Genomic DNA, 21,090 nt, shown 5'->3' with positions numbered 1-21,090 from the left:
AAGCATAACCAAATAAAGGACAAAACATGGCAATGTAGATTTTGTGTTCTTGTATTAAACTAAATTTGACTAAATACTAAAGTTGTGTGAAGAAAAAAGCACATTCCTTAACTTTCTGAAGCACTGGGTATTATGAGCTGCCATTCTGGAATTTCTGGTTCTGTGTAAGTTTTCATTTTGGGTTCTCGGTAAAGCTTTACCTTATGTTATTCTGTATTGTCAAGATTTATATAATTTTTGAATTCTTAGTTTTAGTCTTCCTCGTTATCTCGTTTCAGCATTTTTGCTATTATTTATTCCTTAGTTTGGTTTTAGTTAGTTAGCAATTCTCTTATCCTCAGGTTATGTATTCCTAGCTTCAGTTATCTCCACTCCCTTCTCATATTCTCCAGTTTTTCCCTTGGTCATTCCTTATTTTCTAGTCATTAGTTTGATTCCCCTTTAGCCTTATTTAAGTTCTTTTCTAGTTACAGTTAAACACTGTTTCCTTTGGTTACTCTCTGTTGCCCCCTAGTGCCCATTTTCTTTCCCATTAGCTCCTTTCTAGCTCCTCCTTTCCAATCCTGCTCCCACTGAACTGATTAATCCACTCCTTGTTCTGTCTCCCATATATACTCTACCTCTGCTGGATTCTTTTCATTTCTTCTTGTAAGTTTCTCCCAAGCTTCTCTAGTTTTTGGTCCCTGAGTTCTATTTTTGGATTTATGTTTTTGTACCATTTACTTCACTATTAAAACTGCAAGAACTATCTCTGCGTCCTTGACTCTGTATTTGGGTCCTCAACAACATACACTAACCCTGACACTAGGCTCTATTTTAAAAATGATGCATAATAAAATGCTTGAATTGCTAATCTTGGAATCAACTGTGAAAGTTTCTGAGTAAAGTATTGTGGGGATGAGTAAAATAGGCTTAAATGACCCCAAAAAATATATTACTCCCAAATTCAAAAGACAGACATTCTGGGACTAAAAGTGAGGCATTTCCACTTGCTTGTTGTGGTTTGGTAGCTAACATGTGAATTTACGTGTTGATCAGCACTGTAAACTGAATCAAAGAAGAAAGGGATATGACATGGAAATACAAAAGGTGAAATGGCTCCATCTAAGCAGAGACTTAAGGTCAGAGTTAAGAGTTCAGCAGTTAAAGTTCAAGCTGCCACTAAATGACCTTTACAGAAGACACTTGAGGTAAATTTGCCTTCTAATGGTTATTTTACACACAATGCATTTAGGAGAAGATTTTATTCCAGACCAAGGACTTTTTGTTGGACAACATTTTCCTTTTTTTGTTATTTATTTTTTTTATCATATCTCTAAAATACGTCAAGTCAACATTTTTTATTAAACATTACAGAAAAACAAAGAGGATTTTTCAGAATTGAGGAACACATCAAATTCTGGTCAACATTTCAATTACTGCCGAGTGTCTCTGGGGAGAACGTAGGGGCAATTACTGGATTAGCTCTTACACAAACAGCAATATTGCCGACATAATAAATCACAGTCTGTGTCAAGTGTCTGATGCAAGTAGAGGACACGCTGTTTTCTGAACGGTTCAAAAGGGTTCAAACAAGAAAGCATTTCTTAAAGTATAAAAAAATACAATACTTTATACCGTACACAAATGATTACGGAAGCAGAGTTCCAAGGGTTTTGTTTTTTTTGGTTATTTTAATCTGAATTTAAAAATAAACAGAAATTAGGAATCCTAATCTCTGACTAAGAACAGCGTGCTGCCAGTATTTTTTTTTTTAAGATTTTGACCTCTACCTTAAAAGACTTACCCAAAGCCGGCAACTATACGGCAGAGAAGGAACACTCCGTATCCCTGGACAAAAGATGACAAGAAGGCAAAGAAGCCATTGGTGGACATGCAAATGAGGAGGCACTGTCTGCGGCCAACTTTGTCAGACATCCCTCCCCAGAAGAAAGCTCCAACCATCATTCCCAGATAAACGACACTGCCTGAAAAAAAGAACAAATAAAATAGGTTTTATGTTTCCCTGTACATATTAAGATGTATGCAGCTAGAGAGGTATGTTATAATAAATATTATAGCTGATAATAGATTAAATATATATAGTATTTTGCAAAGGTATTAATATTTCTTTTTTTTTCCTACATAATAGCATTTTGTGAATTTGTTTTCAGCCTTCCTGAATAGATTCATTGTCAAATGTTGTTTTGCAGTAATTACAGCAGTAAATCTGTAGACGAGTATTTCTAAATAGCTGCAGTTTAGTAAGACTGGATTGAGAGCATCTGTGAACCACAACTTTTAATTTCCCTCTGCTAAAGAGAAGCATCCCCTCAGCATGATGCTGCCACCACCATGTGGTGTAGTTATACCAAACAGAGCATGAAGCAAAGGTTTTGTCCCAACTGACCACAGCATGATGTTCCACATGTAAGATAAATTAAATGTCTGCAGGATAATGATAAAAATGCCTTCTAATTATTTTCTTTCAACAATAGATTTTTCTTCACCACCTTATTAAGGTAAGGAAGACTTATCTTTTCTCCTATGTTTGAGTGGACAATTCCATCTTATTATTTAGCATTGGACTCAAAAAATCCAGAAATATTATACTGAAGACAAAAAAACAGGAAAGGTGAGCCATGCCTCGCTCGAAGTTTTGATCTGCTGTTCTAACAAGAAAGCAGAGTGAATGAAGAAGGTAAGAGCAGATAAAACTCTAGAGGCTGCAGACACACACTGGGACTTATTTATAAACCTCTAAAATAGGATTTTAAGGAATTTGTTAATGAAAGTGCACCTCATGCCACGGAGGAATTCATAAAAATTTGGTAATGATCCAGATCATGTGTGAGTCACAATATGGGGCAAAATTCACTGCTTGGTATAGGTCTGTACTCTCAGAGTGCTTCTCTGGTTACTCTTATTTTACCTTAATTTATAAATATGGCTGGCCTATAAAACGTTACAAATAGTAGTGTAGGGCTGTAACTAATGATTATTTTGCTAAAAGATTAATCTGTAGATGATTTTTTTCAATGAGTCGATAAATAATCAGATAGCAAAAGATTCCTTAGGGAAGATTTTTTTTACAGAATTTAACCAGGTGAAACTAACACTTTTCAATTGTAAGTTCTGGATAGATCAAGTAGGCAGACGAAAATTTTTATTTTTATTTTAAATGTAAAGTATTTATAGATATATTTTTTTGTTTTGGTATAATTACTGCTCTTAGTAGGTCGCTGATTAACCTGATTAATTGTTTCAGCCCTACAGCAGTGCGTGACTGAAACAGAGTCTAATGGGTAAAAGTTTTGCAAGGCACTGTAGTTTGATTTACATGATTGTTTCCACCACAAGCCCATCTATGCACTGCTCATTAACATTTAGGAAATGCCACGTTTTTCAGAAACCAATGGAAAACAGTATTTGTATCAGTGAGCACCTCCTTATGTAACACCGATGAGTAACTACAGTGTGGAGAGCACAAAAAAAACAGGCATTGAACAATAAGGAGACAAATGTTAACAGTAATCCAGTTTGATTTAACAAACAAGCCCTCTGCTCTCCTTTAAGCCTAATCATCACCGATGAGATCAATGCTCTTACAAAACAGCATTGATTTCTATCACTGATCGTTACAAATTACCCTGATGAGAGAAACACTGCTGCAGTTTCTATTACGTGAGATTTTTGTGTGGTGTTGCCTGTTAATAGAAATACCTGCTGTTTTTTTTTTTTTTTTTTTTACTCTTTCTCAACTCAAAATTCAGTTTCTTTAACAAATAGTTTCAGAATTGCTTAACAATTTTCCTGGTGAGATGTCTAGTTTAGATCATTTTTTACTCAACATAAAAATGTTCATTAATTAATTTGAGTTAGATACAAAGAGTTTGTGCTACTAAATAAGGTTTAAGAGAAATAGGTTTTGCCCTTCAGTTCATATTAATTCAGGTTTATTTGCTACTCGTAGCAGAAATCTGTTTTACAGATTTAGTGAAGGGTCTTGGCTAATCTACCTGCAAGATCTGTTTAGATCCCAGGAATTCATTTCAACATTCAAGGGCAACTTCAGTTTATGCGCCATTTTTGCCTTATTACAGAGAATATATTTATACAAGGTTTAGCAAAAAACAAACAAAAAAACTTTTGGTATCTATTTGATCTATTTAAAGGATATCACCCTAAACATCACTTCTGTGTCAGCATCACATTGAGTAAAGCTTTCTGAGAGGTACAGGGTAGCCAAGAAAATAAAATCTATTTTCTGTCGCTTTAAGACTCTTGAGAGGGCCCCGAACAGTTAAGCTGTAAGTACATTGCTCACAAGACACTCAATTGCGTAATGAATTTATTGATGTTCTGTCCCAGTCTTGCTCCACAGTATCTTTCAGCATGATGTCAGCAGTGCTGGCACCAACAAAGAGGAGACTACTGCACTGGTAGTGTAACATAATCCAAATCTAACACAATACAGTTTATATGGGATTAGATTGCTCAAAAGATATTCTGCATCACTTTCCCTTAATCTTCTCTCATGTCTTTATATGATTTGGAGGCAATATAGTTGTCTTGATATTAGGATAATAATTGAATTTGAAAACACCTTTTCTCTTTCTCATATTTGTAAAACAGCTGTACATTAGTAAGATTCATCTTTTGTGGTTTTTGGGATTTATTTGAACTGTTAATTTTCTGAGGTGAACAGAGAATAGAGAAATAGAGCTTGAATCATTTTTAGAACACAATTATGAGAGCATAATTCACATGTGTTGATCACAATTCTTAGTGGAAAGATAGAGTTCATTTTGAATGCTCATTTAAGAGCCTTATCAGAAGGCCAATAATGCCCTGCTTTATCTGTGTTGTTTGGGGTTATTATCCTTCAATATAACCAACAATTTCAAACTTTAAGTTATCAAGCTGTTGATTAGAAGTTGAGCTGAACTTCATAGTTTACACCCCAGTCCTTGGGAATGTTATACTACATTGTGTTGACACTGGTGCTCCAGGAATTTCCAGACTATAATCAGATTGAGCCATGTTGGTTTCTGGATTGTCCCTAAACACCACCAAGAAGCGTCTTTTCATTTAAGGAAGACAGTTTGGATCAAATGTTTAAAATGGTTCATACAGTAATATAAGGAATATCTTTGCAAAGCTTGAAGCTAAACTGTGTGAAAAGCTGTTTTTTTAAAAGAAGGCACATAGTCAGAAATTAAGCAATTCAAACAGCTCTAAAGGGTAATTTCATCAAATAATGGTAGGGTTTTTAACCGTTTAATTCTAAATGAATAAACAAAAGACCAGAACTAATATATCAAATGATGACAGCCTGAAACCGGGAGTCAAGGCTTGCATGTTTGATTAGATGTTTTTTCCAAGGAGACAAGTTTGTATTATTTATAAAGTATGCATGAAATATTGAATACAATATGTTTTAATTAATTTGCATGGATGCAGCTGCTTCTATGATCTTGATCTATCAGACTTTAAAGGTGGATATCAAACAGTCTGTTAGTATCTCAAGATTTCTTAGGCTGTTGATTATTTCTTTGTTTTAATAAGCTGTTTATGCTATCTACCCCAACCACTGCCAAATTTGATAAAATGCTTTTAGAATTCAGAGAGTATTTTTACAAAAATAAACAAACTTTCCAATAACAAAAATAACTACCAGGAGTACTGATATCGAAAAATGTATCTTAGATAGTGAAATTTAATCTAGAAGTACGATCTTTAAGAATGGGTGTATGGAAAACATTATAAAATCTATGTGTTAGGATTATTTTTATGGTTCATGTATGTGCTTGTTAAACCCTAATAATACCTGCCTGTTGCGTGGTAAGGCTCATGTCTTCCCAAGCAGTTTATCTAATTAGAACAAGAACTGGAAATGAACTGAGAGCACAGACAGTTCAGTTTCAGTTCAGTTTCCTTGAACCAGAACAGAACAGGCAGAACTTTCTGAAGATGGGAATTACTACCAACTGTTACACGAGGCATTTCTCTGATCTGAGTAAAATTAAAGTTTCTGCATCCATGTCAAATAGTCATTTAATACATATACATTATGAAGTGTTATTTAAAGTGTTTTTTCCGAGTGATCTCTTCTCAGGAAAGAATCAGGAAAAGAAAGCTTAAAGGTATAAACACAGAGCTTTCCTTTATAAATTGTTAGTCTAAAACAAATGAAGTGTTAAAGACCAAAAGGCTGGAAAAAGTGTACAAGTGTAGTAGGACAGAGGAATAATGATGGCCCTCTGTTGTTTTCTGCCCTGTCACCAATGATTCCCCCAAGACCAACAAACTGCATCACAACCTCCTCTGATTTCATGCTTTGATGCTCTTCGCCCATAGGAAACGGTTTGGCCATCGCACAAAACAGCCATCCTGTTTTATGCATAAAACAGCTCACCTGTAGCCCCCTGTGGCTTCACCTTCATACCTGTATCAGTCACTCTTTCTGCCTTATGTTCTATTTTTTCAGCTTTTTTATTCACCCAGCTTGGTGTCTCTTTTTCTTGTCATTTCTTCTGTTTACACTTCTCTGATCTCCCTTATGCTTTACAACATTTGCTTTAATTTTAACTCCTCTCCATCATCGACAGCTCCTGTATGCTCAGCAGCATGTAATCATATTTGTACTACATCGTGCCAGTTTGATAGGATTCATCCCTCTGCCTCCTGCCACCTCTGCAAAAACACAATACTGAAGTGTTCATCCAGTAAGAGCAGAGGGTCCGATTATAAATCCAAATATGAAAAAAAGGAGCTAGAGCTTCAGAGATTGAGACATTTGTTTGCACCCATAATAAGGATATGTAAAAAAATAACCTAAATTTTGTTGAATATTATTAAAATAATAATAATAATTTCAACCTGAAAATCTAGCAATATCTATAAGAATGAATACATTTATTCTATCCAAAGGGGTTCAAGAAGACAGAAACTATATTTCTTCCCTTGAAGATGTTTATGATGTTTGATAGGTAAGAAACTGGACCAAAACACTTATAGGTAACAAGGAGCAGCACAAAAAAATGAAAGATTTTAATGATAACAAAGGATAGAAATGTGCAGCTAGAAACAACAAGAGATATTAATGGAGCAAGGGCAGAACAACAGACAGCCAACCAGGGAGAGTATGGGCATGGTAACGGACAGTTTGACAAGAGAATCCAGGGATGACAACGGACAGCTTAAACACAAAGGGAGAGGTGGAGAACTGCATTGAATGCAGAGGTCATGTGTAGCAGCTGGGGTAGAGGAAGGGAGACTAAGAAAGGGAGGCTAATTAACAGAAGTGAAACACAACGGGACACAAACAGACCATCAAAATAAGAGGTATCATTCTTACAGAGAACTAGAAAGAAATGCATGCAACACTATAGAAGGAAAGAATACCACAATAAACTAAATACAAACACATGAAATATAAAGAAATCTAAGTGTTAAAAATAAACTGAGAAATGTACTGAATACAAGAAATGTACTAAATACAGGACCGTTTTGAAAATAAAAACAACAATAAAATGCTGAAAATGGGATCACAAAAGAAATCCATGAAACAACATCAAGGAGGTGACAGTTTGTCTTCTCTCTCCTAATGAACAGAAATGCCCATTTTTAAAGAAAGAGGGGAAACATGTTCAAGAAAAAGAGAAGGGCTTAAGTGGCATTCTACCTAAAGGACAACTCACCCCAAAATTAGCTTTGTTTTTTTACTAATAAACAGTATAATAAATCAAAGTCTTATAGAGCTGTCTACATGTTCTGGGTAAAATTTAAAAAATGTACTCAACATTTGCTGCAATCTTTCTTTTGTGTCTGAAACTACCTCTTTGGTAGCCTGGGTGCCATTCCGAACTTAGTCCCGCCCACAACGTTTGAGGTCGGGAAGTTCGGTCTGGCATTGCTCAATAGTAGCGCGAGTATGCTTGCCCAATATCTGGTGGGCCAATCAAATTGTCAGGGCGGGCTTTATATGATGATGGACAGATGATCAACAGTAACGTAATCAACCACGTCACCAAACTGCGATGCAACTCGGCGTGAACGACAAGGTAGATATAGCCAGCGGTCGTTGCCAGCTCCTTTTCGGAAGCCCGGAATCCTGGCTGCTGAACAACAAATGGAGGGACATGCTAGGCTCCGATGTTTTCAAGCCAATGTTATGGGTATCGTCGTGGACGAAGTTCATCTAACTTACAAATGGTAACAGATGATCTGACTGTCTGATTTAGTAAATAACTCGCAATGTTGTGATATTAATCCCATGTTGTAAACATAGTAGGTAACGTTGTACGTTTGAGGTCGGGAAGTTTAACATTCGTCACGCACTCCGTTGCTCTTATTGGTTGTAGGTCTATCCAATTGAGTGCAGAGGCATTTTTTTTCCTGGTTCGTTCGAAACACGCCCCCTAATCACAGCTCTATGGAGCAGTATCAGACTCATGTTCTGACTGGAATTGAGTAGGACTACGTCAGGCTACCTCTTTGGTGCCCTCTTCTGTAACCCTTTATCTTTCAGGTTACAATTTTTTTTGTAACAAGGATATAAACAACAATTTGCAGCAAAGAAGGCAAAACTGTGAGGTCAAATGTTGTCCGCTAGGTCTGCAAGGTCCATGTTTGTCTAAAAGCTGAGCGTAACTGCCTCATAGAATAGCACCAGTAATCAAATGTTCAGTTGAAAACTTAATAAGCAAACTTAAAAAGTAAAAAAATATGATTTAATGTATCTGCATTAATATTCTGAGGGTTGTGTTGTCACAAAAAATTTGTTTTTTCTTTCTATAAGCATTTTTCAAATATTTCTTAAAGAGGTACAGTTTGGTTTTTTTGTATCTTATAAAAAAATAGTGACTGGCTGTGTTTGAATGTCCAACCTAATCACAATAGAGGAGCATTGTTTCATTTAGTGGATGAAAAAATATTAGACTCGAAATTTCCCACAATGCACCTAAATAGGCAGATCACCCAAAATAGTGATAATCCATGGTCACTAGATGAGTAGATATATCCTGGAATGCTTTGCGAGAAGTGCCACCCAATTTGTGCATGAATGTGCTCAAGTCATTTTTATTTTATTTTTTTTCTACAAATGCAGAGAAAAACCTAATATAATCCTGTCAGAAACATCCTCTTTATGCCAAGCCTTTCAAACCCCCCAAGACCAAAAATATAACAAAAAAAACACAGAGAAAAATCTAATTCTTTGAGATATTTCCACCCCCCTCTCCACACTCACTCCCACCCAACCTAGAGTTAGCTGCACTATTCAAGCTGAGTAATCTCTGCAGTGACGCTGGGATCTCACTGCAGTTTAGCCACGCTCAGTTGCACCAGGGCCACACAGCCCCACACAGTCAACCAGCTGGCTTTACATTGACAGGAGACAAAAGGAATGGAAAATGGAAAGTAGGTATGAGGGTTGCTGTAATAAATCTAAAGAAAGAAGTTAGACGACAAAAAGAAGGTCAGCAGACATACAAGAAAATTAGGAGATATGAGAAGTGTTTATATAAGAGAATCAAACAAAAAAGATGAGGGGCGTTTCAGGAGGTAAAGGCGGCTCACATCAAGAAATAAGTAATGATAGGGTGATGCAACCCCTTTGTCTGTTGTGTCTAAGATAATAGCTAAGCTTCTCCCTGGTTGGGTTTGTGTGCAATCCTACCAGTCTCCACCTCATCGCTTCAGTCCGCCTACACCTCCCACCCCATTACTCCTCTCTGACTTGTAACGTCTCCATGGCTGTCCCTTTGCTTCTGTCCTCCCTACTTTTTGTTCATATTTTCAGGTTTATTCAACAAAAACATGTTTATGTACCTATTAAACATTAGAAATAGCTGTGAATTATCCTTATCATTTAACAGAGTCAATGTGTGCATTGATGCTTAATGGTTTACGGAGGAGATTTACATAAAACTAGCTAGAATCAACCAAAGCATTTCAAAACATAAACTCCAAATATTTGAGTATTTTAATTCTCTTATCCAGGAAGATTAAAGGATGCTCTGACTTTTACTGACTAATTTACTTTAAAATGCATTTCCAATGTCATACATAGAGGGAAATCTCTTTTGCCTGCGGTTAACTTGCATGGGTCAGTTACCTTTACAGCTAACCCTACACACAGACATGCTCCTATTCTCCAACACATGGCTTCCCTTTCTCCTTGTTATCATCTGCCACAGTGATTGTTATAAATGCACATGAGGCCTAGTTACTCAAGAAACTCAGGATGCAGAGTTAATATCAGAGAAATGTATCTATTATTAGGCTCGACAGGGTAAATAAATTACATTTGAAAGTATTTGGTATGAGTGTACTGTTGTAGTTCTTAAACATTCTTACTGTATCTAGTGGGGGAAACAAAAGAATTATGGCATCAGAAATTGTGCCTTTTTACCACAGAAGGCTTACTTTAAATAAATGGGTTCAGTACCTTGCAGAGATGGTGATCTGGAGTCAACAAGTCACCTCTATCTCATGTATTTGTTCTGCCCATCTGCTGAACCAGGTAAGTGCAGTCTGGTTTAACCTGTGCAGATTGGACTCGCCTGGTTCACTGGCTGGGCAAAACAAATACATGACATAGAGATGACTTGTTGACTCCAGATCCCACATCTCTGGTACCTTGCAAAAATAGAAATACTAAACATACATGGGTATATTTCAATCTGGCTTTCGATTTTAATTGCAAATGAAATTTAAGAACCATGGTGGGGATTTGCTGTTCTGATTCAATAATGAAGGAACAGTTGCTTCAAAAGCAGCTGCCAGACTTTTTGGGGTTTGTTTCTCCCAGCTTTGCACGTCCTCATACCCAAGAATTTGGGTTGAAATCCCTTGGTATGCAGATATAGCCCCAATTTTGCAGTTTTACAGCTAATCAATAGAATGAAAATATTCAAATTAACCAAATTAGTAGAATTATGTATTTTCCTTAATATCTTATTTGACTTATCAGCTGTAGTTTGCATGCTAACAACACTCCATATCAGCAAAAACTGCATTTTTTTGTGTTTACAGTCAATGCTTCCAACTTAGTTACACTTAATCATGCTGAAGATGGAAAGTCATGAAGTGAAAGTATTAATGGAGTAAAGAAAATTTTAGAAAGAAAAATAGTATAATAATATAGTTAATAATACAGTTTTTTCTGTAACCTTCTTTGCACATGGCTTCCATATTTTTCTATTTTCCATTATAGGCAAAACACAAAAGGTTATATGTACCAGTCATCGTTTAAAGACCAACCATCATTGTTAATTGCTGGGTTCTCCTGTTACTCTGGTGTGATCCATGTTGTTCTCATCCTGTGATGTCCCCTGTTTATTCCCTAGCTATTTTTTTATTATTATTTATAAATCCACTTAAATACATTGTTATCACATATTCAGTTCCAAAATACTTTATTAAATCTAAAAGGAAATTGAATAAATTAATCTGTATGTTTGAAGGTATGAATGTTTGTGTTCTGTTTGTTTTTGATCTATGGATGGAAAAAGGCATTTGGATTGTCCCTTTTAAAATAGAATCAGATTAAATCAATTGGGGCATGGCGGTGATGCAGGGGTTGAGCGTGCAACCAATTTACAGACGCATTTGTCTCTGATGTGATGTCATAGGTTCAAGTCCTGGCCTGTTGACCTTTGCTGCATGTCTTCCCCCTCTCTCTAATCCCATTTCCTGTCTTCCTACTTTTAATTATAATTTTTAAAAAAAGGCCACTAAAGCCCAAATAATCTTTTTTTTTTTTAAAAGATCATCAGTTATTGCACCATACTCTGTAACAGTCAGAATCTGCACTGTGGTAAACTTGACAGGTTATTTTGTTTCCACATCAACCCAACCTGCATCTCATTAAATGGCACCCTGTTGCATATTCATCCACATTTAGGTGGTAACTAGACACTCATTTCAATGTTTAAACTCATCCAAAGTGTAAATGAAGTATGTTTTATACTATACTTTAGTTACACTATAATGTAATTGTTAAATAGATAGCAACAAGGTCAAAGCAATCATGAAAGTACACACAGACACACACACGCCTACTGTAATCATCACCAGAGGAGGGGCCTTGGGGCCAATCAGAGGGAGAAAGATGAGAAGAATGGGGGAGAATAGGAGATGAAAAGAGAAGCACATTGAATGGAGGATGAGAGGAAAAGGACAGGGAATAAAGGAGGGAGGTACAAACAAAGGGGATCACTGCAGAGAGTATGAATACCTATGAAAGGTTCATCTTGGCTATAAAAGAAGAAAGGTTTTAAATTGGTTCTTTAAAAGACCCAGAAGGTTTGGAAGAGAGCAACTATGGGTGTTTGTATGTTGTTGTTTTTTTACCACTGCAACATCAATAAATATTTGAATGCAAAATGCAAAAATTTCAGCTATGCAAATCTTTCATAAATGGAGCGTTTCTTCTGCTTTTTCTCAGGTGTTTCTAAGGACTTGGAGAATTGCCATGCCTTGCTGTGGTGGTTAGTAAGGCACTACGTCTGATTTAATGTCCTCTCCACTCTGGTTCTGACACAGAGAGTCAACCTCTGTACACAGCTCTGCAGTGATGGATTATACACCTGCAGCTACAGGGACTGTTGAAACTCAAAGAGCACACAGGGAATACATTTTATCTCTCAACACACACACACACAGACCAGTGGACTGAAACAACACATAGGTAACATATAAAACTGGAAATATGATGCTGAGGATTCAAGCTATTAGCTGTGTTGGCCTTTAACCTGTGTAGTTCTTGTTTTACCAACTGCTTTTTTTTTTTTTTTTACGAACTTAATTGTTCACGGTCTTTAGTTTACATGTTCTTCTCATGCATGGGTCCTTTACTGGTACTCTGGGTTCTACAGTCCAAAAATATTACTGTAAAGTTAATTGGCAACTCCAAATGGTCACTAGGTGTGAGTGTGCGCTCTGTTGCCCTGCGACAGACTGGCGACCTGACCATTGTGTACCCTGTCTTATGCCCATAGACTGCTGGCATTGCATTTTAATTGTTTCATTTATAAATGCAGAACTATGTAAACTTGGAAGGAAATCACCATGTTTTCATAGTGTTTTACATTGTGGAAGTCAGTGTTTCCTGGAACCAACTTTTTGGTCTATCTTTGTAAGAGCTTTACATATCTGCAGCTCGAGGCTTTCATCCAGTTTTTTTTTTTGCCAAATTACTAAGGCTCAGTCAGACTGCCTTATTAATTTTTGATTTTAGCACAAACTTTCAATAACATGTAGGCCCTGACTTTGACTGGGCCAATTAAACACGTTATTCTAACCAGCCCCTTGCTGTTCTGGCTGTATGCTTTAGCTTGTTCGACCAGCAGGTTTTTAGCTTTAAATGGCTCTCTATTTAGCTCTATTGATCCTGAAATCAACTCTGAGCAGCTTCCCTGTCTGTGTTGGAAAGAAAAAAACATCCCTCAGGCCAAGGTGCAGTGTTTGTTTCTTAGCACAAATAGAAAGACTCATGCTTAGATGCTTAGACTCATGCTTGTCAGCTATAATGAGTTAAATTAAGTTAAATACATAGAGACTGTTATAGCAATGTGACAAAATGTGAAACATATTAAATGGTATGAATACTTTTGAAAAGCACAGTGGATCCTTTGTAAGCTCTGGCAACAGAATGTATGTATATATGATAATGATAATTTCCCGGATCCAAGACGGTATCAGCTGAATATAGAGTACGCCTACCTGCCAGCACAGGTGCATCCATGTTCACCAAGACACTATTTAACACAGACAGGAAACTTACCTAGCCATCCAGAGCTGGAGTTTGGGACACACATGTCCGTCTCTGCGCTGGGCAGGACAAATCCCACCACAAACACTTCCACACCATCTGACATCAGCGCCAGTCCCAGTACAAAGAACAGCTGCCACTGGAACCTCCCATGCCCACACTCCTGTATGATCAGTTCGTACTGCTGAGCCAGCTCCTCTTCATCTGCCTCCCTCTCCTGCTCCAGCTCACTGCGGTCCCTTGTGGCGTCTGACACCAGTGTTCCCTTCACCACCTGGCCCTCCTTATGTTTCTTGTCTCCGGCGGATGGGATCCCCTGATACTCCCCTTCGTAGATCTCATCCTCGTCGTCATGGCCCTCAGTGGCATCGCTGGAGCCTTCCTCATTTTCACGGTAGCCCTCTCCTTCATTCACTTTTTGATTGTGGTAGAAATCCTCATCTTCATCCTCCTCATCCTGGAATCGCGTGTAGTTGCGATGAGAGGAATACTCATCTGTAGCGCGATCAACCGCCTTGTTGACCTTCTTAGCTGCGTGCCGCTTGGCCTCCTTGACTATGTCCTTGGCTCCCTTAACCAGAGAAGTCCTGTTATTGTAGGTGTCCTCCATTATTGCTCTGAGAAGTTAACCTTTATTGGTTAGATAGAGATGGAAGCAGGATGGGAGAAGGAAAGGAAAGTTCAATACAGGCGGATGGAGAGTTGGTGCTATCAGAGGATCTAGAAATGATGCACTCTTGAGTCACCGCAGGAGATAACCCTTAAAGTCTCCAGCAATCACCAGACAGGCTAAAAGACAGCAGAAAGAAAAACACCAGACAAATAAGTTTAAAAAAGGGGACGAGATTAAAATCAAAGTGAAATAAATTTAAATTTTATAAGGTGTTTAATAGATACCATTACTACATCCATAATCACCCTTCTTTAAAAGATAACCTCCCACTAATGCAGCAAAACCTCTTTAATCATCCACACAGTCTTCTTCCAGACCCTTTAATCACTCGGATTGATGCGAGGGAGAGTTACTTTAATTTTTTTTACTAATAGCTCCCTTTAGATTCAAAAAAAATTTCAATTTCCACAGTTTGTCTCCTTTTTGTATATTTCATGAGCTGGCATGGGAGCTGAAGAGGTGATTATTAATAGAAATACTGAATCTGCTGACTTACTATAAGGTCTGTGAAAAGGAATCTAATTAACAAAGTTATGTACGAAATTCAATTAATGGAACACAGACACACATAAGTAAGCTTTTCATTGAGATTGCATGATGTTAATGTGAAATGCTTGGATATGGAACATGGCTAACCGCTAAAGGCACATATATATATCAATATTTTACATAGAGAAGATGAGTATGCATTGATATTTTATATTTATTGCATATTTAGCATAAACTCTAAATAATCTTGAAAAAAAAATCTACTATAATTTAGGACCATTTAATCAGAAAACCAAGCAAAGACTCCAATACTAAGAACTCTCAGTTCAATTTAAGAAGATAACAATGAAGGATCTATCATGATGATAATGTTTCTTTTCCATTAAATATCATCATATAATCTTTGAAATAGCTGGAAAACTCAAATCTGAAACCCTCTCCCAGGAAAGTTAACAACATTGGATATTTTAAAGGGATAATTAACGTAAAGCTAAATCTTCCCATGGTTCAGCTGACACTAATCTAGCCTCTTTAAAGTCTTTCTTAGCTAAAACCTTTAGAATCAGTCCCTCAGCAGCCATTGATTTTGTAGATAAAATGGGCAAGAATGATCCAAAATCAGCCTGAGCGACATATGCCGAAGGAGTTTAAGAATAATTCTGAAACAAGCAGCTGATGGAGATGGACTTCTTTTTAGTTTGACAGAGCTACATATTCACTGACAATTATGAGTGTTACGTACAACACAAAGTATTTGTTTTGCTTAAAAGGCGTGTATTAAACTTATCTAAATAAATCAATCAATAACATATACTTTCTTATTAAAAGTTGAAAAAAATGTAAAAAAGTACAGAAACAACTTGTTTCAATCTGTAGGATAATCTCCTTATTATGGGTGAAGATACCAGAGCTCCCCTTTTTAGGGTTCAGGCCTCAATCTATTCAGGTCTCTGTTGGAACTAGAGATAAGTGAAGGCAAGGAAACATCACACTTAGGAAACCTCGTCCCATGGTTACTGACCAACGATGAGAAGGAACCTAATTTTTTAATGTCTGTTTTTCAAAGGCTGGGATATATTCAGAGTTATACTAAGAGTTTACTTACAAACAAATGCTAAATAAGGGCATATTGATAGGATGGGTGAGGGAGCTCTGAGCTGCCTTGTGTCTCTGGTCCTAGTGTCTCTGAGAGCTCCTCGCCACAGCCTCTAATGAACACTGAAGCCCTGTCAGGGGGACACAAATCACAGGGCCGTCTCCAGCTTCCATAATGCAATTTTACTGAGCAAAATGACATTGCTTATTCAAGGTGACTTTACTAATCTCTTTTGGCTCATGGAGAAGCAGTTTGTAGTTACAACTGGATGCCTTTGCTCAGGCTGATGATGTCTGTATAGGTACCGGCCTTCCATATTAGCCTTTGCAGCACTTTTTTGCTTTCTAATTTCTTTCTCCAAAAAGCAATATCCCACCTAAAAAAACTAAATGACAACTATTTTGGTATTTTTTTCTTGTAGATTGATACCTTATAGGTTAGTCGGAGGATTTAGGTGTCAAAACTCTTCTCTCCTCCTTAAAATGCTGCTTGTTGTAAAAAAAATCAATCAGCTTAAGGTTTTATTCCTCTGACATCAGAGCTGTTTTTATGGTTTAAGTCCAACTTTGTTGGTGTCACTGAACTGAAATGATCTGTTGTTTCAGGGTTAAGGCAAGATGGACAATTTTTTGCTCAAAAAACACAGCATGCAGCAGATTCCGGTGAACCCTGCCTTTCAGCGAATCAACCGAGTGTACGGTGAGGCGTGCTGTCAGCCGTGATGAGGCTCTGAGGACGCCCCGCAGGCCACCCACCCTCACCTGATGGCAACTGACGGGACCCCGAGGTGTCAGACAGCCTGAGCAATCACAATCAACCTCTGTGGCCCCAAACACTGCCAAGCAAAGCAACCGTATTTTAATTTTCTCTTCGCTTGAACTATATTCCAATGCTCCCGATTTTTAACACTTTTTCTCTTTGTTCATTTCCAGTGACAATATACATGCAAATCTTCACATTTTAAAACATTATTTTCAATTAATCACCCAGCTATAAGCTTTGTTTAATCTGTAATTATCTGTTGTTGTACGCTTACTGCTGCATTTTTAAAAAGCATTAGCCAAGATTATAACCAAATTCTGCATTGTGCTCTGTATTGGCCCTTTTTAGAATATAAATATAGAAATAATAGCAAACTGTAGGTCAAGTATCACATTGTCCTGAATTGTCTCTTTATAAAAAAATGAAGAAGGCTGGAAAGAGTTTGTTTGTAGAGGTTTAGCCAGATATAATAAAATCTAAATCATATTTTATGTAAAGAGGTTTTATTTGCTAATGAAAATCAATATATGAAAAATTCTGGAAAAAGAAAGAAATATCATAAGTCAGCATTGTATATATCAGTCAGTGAGGGTTTTCTATAAGCCAAGTCCTTCATTTAAAAGAGCCCTATTAATTCAAACTTGCCACTAATTCCAATTCAAAGATAAAGATGTCCTCCATTTTCGTAACATGTCATCACCAGGATATTAAATTGTTTTTGGTAATGTTCCTGTTTAAGCAGACATTCCTGAAACTTAAGTTAGATCTGACCTAACAGCACCCTGCCCCTTTGAATCGTAGTGTCAGAAGAACAGGGTCTATTCCCTAAGTGGCTAAAGCTGCACATGATCCCATTGACCCGGAAAGCCTGTGACCTCATCTGGAAGGCGGCTGCAGCTTGGGAAATCTTCAGTCAGGTGATTCAGTCAAAGACTGATGCCACTACTGACTGGGGAGAGGAAGAAGAGAGGATAGCTGTTGTGGAAATTAAAGAAATGTTAGCACTGCATGTTTCATAGGAACTGTGTCACTACACATCCCCCAGGTAAAAAGAGACTTCAGAAGATCAGATGATTGCAAGCTATTATTACGTCATATACTATGCGTGGAGCTCCAGTATTGGGTTATATTTATCTTTCTGAGAAATGTTAGTATTATGCCATTCCACCACATAGTTAACAAATTCTGATCTGGGATATCCACATTTAATGGATTAGTTGTCACAGCGGCCCACTATTGGGTTGTGTGAGCAGCAAAAAATTACACAGATGGCACATGCACCATGTGGGAAGACAAAGTTACATAACCAATGGTTAGCAAAAAGCATTGATCATCTGTCCAACCGATCAGTTAACTGACTTCACTATAAGGTCCACCATAAAGTCCTCGCTCTATATAGTGACTGAGGGATTTAGGGGTTAAGGGGTTTGGATACAGCCTCAGGAATCCTCACTGATATTCTGGAGCGTTTGCTGCACTGAAAGTAAAGTTGTTTCAAGTTCAAAATATCCAATAAATTTTGTTCCACTTCATGATTCTGTCTCACTTGTTGATTCTTCAGAAAAAAAAACACAATTTAATCTTTATGAAGCCCAAAATGTACCAAAAACTTGAAAAGTTCCATGGGACCAAATACTCTCACAAGGCTGTCAAATTTTTCACTGACTATAAACTCCAACACTTGACCAGATTTACAATCAGTGTAGTTCTCAATAATCTATTTAGAGTAAAATAGATTAACTCTGAATTATTAACACACCGTTTTAACTGTATATAGTCCAAAACATTTTCAGGTTAAGTTTTATCAAACTTGGATGTATGTCCTTTATAGCTTTATGTAATTTGTTTAGATCTAGTTATTAATTATTAATTAATTAATTAAGGATGTAACTTTTACAAATGTTAAGATAAAGTAAGAAGATGTGAATCAGGTATTAACTTGAACTGCATTAATATCTGAGGAATATGGCTATCTTTTGTTTCCAAGCTCACAACGTAAAAAGGCAGTACTATAGTAGCTCAATTTTTTAAGCAAATTACAGATGAAAGATATATTTTCAGCTGGGTTTTTTTTTGCTCCCTCTTGGCATCCCCCAAAGGGATTACACCCTGGGTGGAAACCCATGTGGATCCTTGAGGGGTTTTTAACTTATATTTGCAGACAGAAAGAAGAAGTTTAAATTACTGATAAATATAATAATACAATTCATAAACCGTTCCACAGTTTACAGCCACTTTAGTCAAAGTTTCTGTTCTTTGAATGCTCCCATCAGTGCTAACCCAGCAGGGCTGCAACAGCCACGGCAATGCAAACAAAGCACTTTGCCACAGATTTCCAGTTCACCGGCTGTACGCCTGTCAGTCGCTCTCTGCCTCTTGAGGTGCAATTCAGGGATGAGTCAGTCGCCTGCTCCCACTTCCTCTTCTCTTTTCGGCGGCAGAGCAGAGTGCTTTAACCGCCTCAGGGCAGGTGGCTGTCCGGCACAAAAGGCATCAACGATCCGCAGCCAGCTCCGCTCAAACCAAGAAGACTTTCAGTATAGTGTGCTGTAGTCCAAAGCTAAACAACCCGGACATTAGTTTAACGTAAAAACGGGGTTCAGATTTTTTGCCTCATAATGCCCAAGAAAAGAAAAAAAACAAGGATTATAAGAGCGCTAAAATACGAAATGCATTCATTGTAAAAGGCGTTATAGTTTAATGTTTCTGACTATTATCAGAATTCCTCGCTCTAGACTTTTAAAAGCAGAGGAAAATAACCTTAAATAAATTAAAATCAAAAGAAAAAAACTTGATACTTGCTGATAATTCTTTCCTACATAATAATCCGCGATATTTTAAAACAAATCTGATAAGAGAGCGAGCATAGACGCATAGAAAACCAGTCCGCCCCAGTTCTTTCGGATGCCTCTAAAAGCAAAAGTATTTCCTTACCGTCCATAAGGCGTGAATAGTGGACTGAGCCAAGTAACCCATTGCAGCACACTTTGTTTTCGCCTCCTGGAAAATGTTGAATATCTTTCTGGGTTGGGTTTTTGTTGTTGTTTCTTGTTTTCTTTTGTTCTTTCTTTTTTATTTCAAGCCGGATCGGAGGAAACTGGTAGCGCACGACAAGGTTTCTTTCTTTTCTTTTTTTTTTTTTTTTTTTTTTTTTTTTTTGTTACCCCTCCGATGCAGTCCTCTCTGGCTGCATGCAGCACTTCAGGAGAAAGAAGAGATTGTGGTTGTAGGAGAGAGTCAGAGGAGAGGGGAGGGGAGGGGGGCGGCTTGGTAATCAATAATTGTATTTCATTGAGTGATGCGGGTAATTCCGTCTGATGGAACAATCCAGTTAGGTGACTGATGTGAAAAGCTGAGAATAAAACAGAAGAGGAAGAGTCTTATTTCAGGAGCTTGGAAGCGAAAACTCTACTATATATTGAATTAATGTCTGATATTTGGGGGATTATGATAGGAAACTCTTACTCTGTAGCCAAAAGCTAAACTTTTTAATTGTGCTTCGTGCTAAAAATAAAATGAACTGCACGTCATAACGAACACAGCATCCCGGCAGCGTCATGCAGTGAGGATTTTCCTTCAGTAAAGTCGTGACAGAAAAGCTTGTCAGAGTTGACAGAGTATGGAGTGAGCTCTATCGTTTATAAGACTGCAGTCCAAAGCTTTACAGTAAACATAGGTTGGAAATAATTTTTAAAATGTGTAAACTGCAACTAGAGCAGCCCATTTCATGAAGAGCTCACTCTGTCGCTGTCCATGGTGCTGACCATGGACAGCACCACGGACAGCGACAGCGATATATACATATGTATATATGTGTGTGTGTGTGTGTGTGTGTGTGTGTGTGTGTGTGTGTGTGTGTGTGTGTGTGTGTGTGTGTGTGTGTGTATTATTATAATTTAATTTTTATTTATTTTTTTGTTCTTTTTGTTTTTCTATTTCTCAACAATAAGATATTCAATAAGACATTTTTTAGATTTAACAAAAAAATTATAAGAAATAAAATTATACAGTTCTACCTTTATGAAACTTGCTTTTATAATGCCATTCCAATTTCTTATCTTCTTTGTTTTTAAATATTGCATAAACAACGCCATAACACTCTAAATTTATGATCTGACTCTTTAGCTGAAGCATAAAATGGTGACTCTCTGTATATTGGATCCTAATGCCTCTTTGGTTGTTTTTTCTTTTTTAACAAAAGAGTTTTAAACGCAGAGGGAGAGAGCAGAGGGAGGGGAATAGCCGACTGATGCAAGAAACAGGACATCCAGCTCCACAGTACTCATATTCATTAAAAGCTAGAAGCTACAC

At 37.2% G+C, this 21,090-nt stretch overlaps 1 protein-coding gene across 2 annotated transcripts in view; it reads right to left on the bottom strand.

The window, feature by feature from the left end:
- sv2ca (synaptic vesicle glycoprotein 2Ca) overlaps positions 1-19,932 on the bottom strand; it is a 45,756-nt gene extending 25,824 nt beyond the window's left edge. The window contains exons 1-3 of one of the 2 annotated variants that reach the window (XM_038270973.1): positions 19,714-19,932; positions 13,772-14,548; positions 1,787-1,967 (exon numbers count right to left, since the gene is read on the bottom strand). In XM_038270973.1, the coding sequence (XP_038126901.1) occupies positions 1,787-1,967; positions 13,772-14,369 (779 nt within the window). In that variant the 5' untranslated portion in view covers positions 14,370-14,548; positions 19,714-19,932. The remainder of the gene's footprint in view (positions 1-1,786; positions 1,968-13,771; positions 14,549-19,713) is intronic. The other variant, XM_038270975.1, reaches the window with a different exon arrangement.
- Positions 19,933-21,090: the final 1,158 nt, after the last annotated feature.

The sequence above is a fragment of the Cyprinodon tularosa genome, unplaced genomic scaffold, assembly GCF_016077235.1.
Source record: "Cyprinodon tularosa strain WSP-4 unplaced genomic scaffold, ASM1607723v1 ctg785, whole genome shotgun sequence".
Taxonomy (NCBI): Eukaryota; Metazoa; Chordata; class Actinopteri; order Cyprinodontiformes; family Cyprinodontidae; genus Cyprinodon; species Cyprinodon tularosa.
The sequence above is the reverse complement of the archived record's forward strand: the minus strand, read 5'-3'. Positions and strand labels throughout refer to the sequence as shown.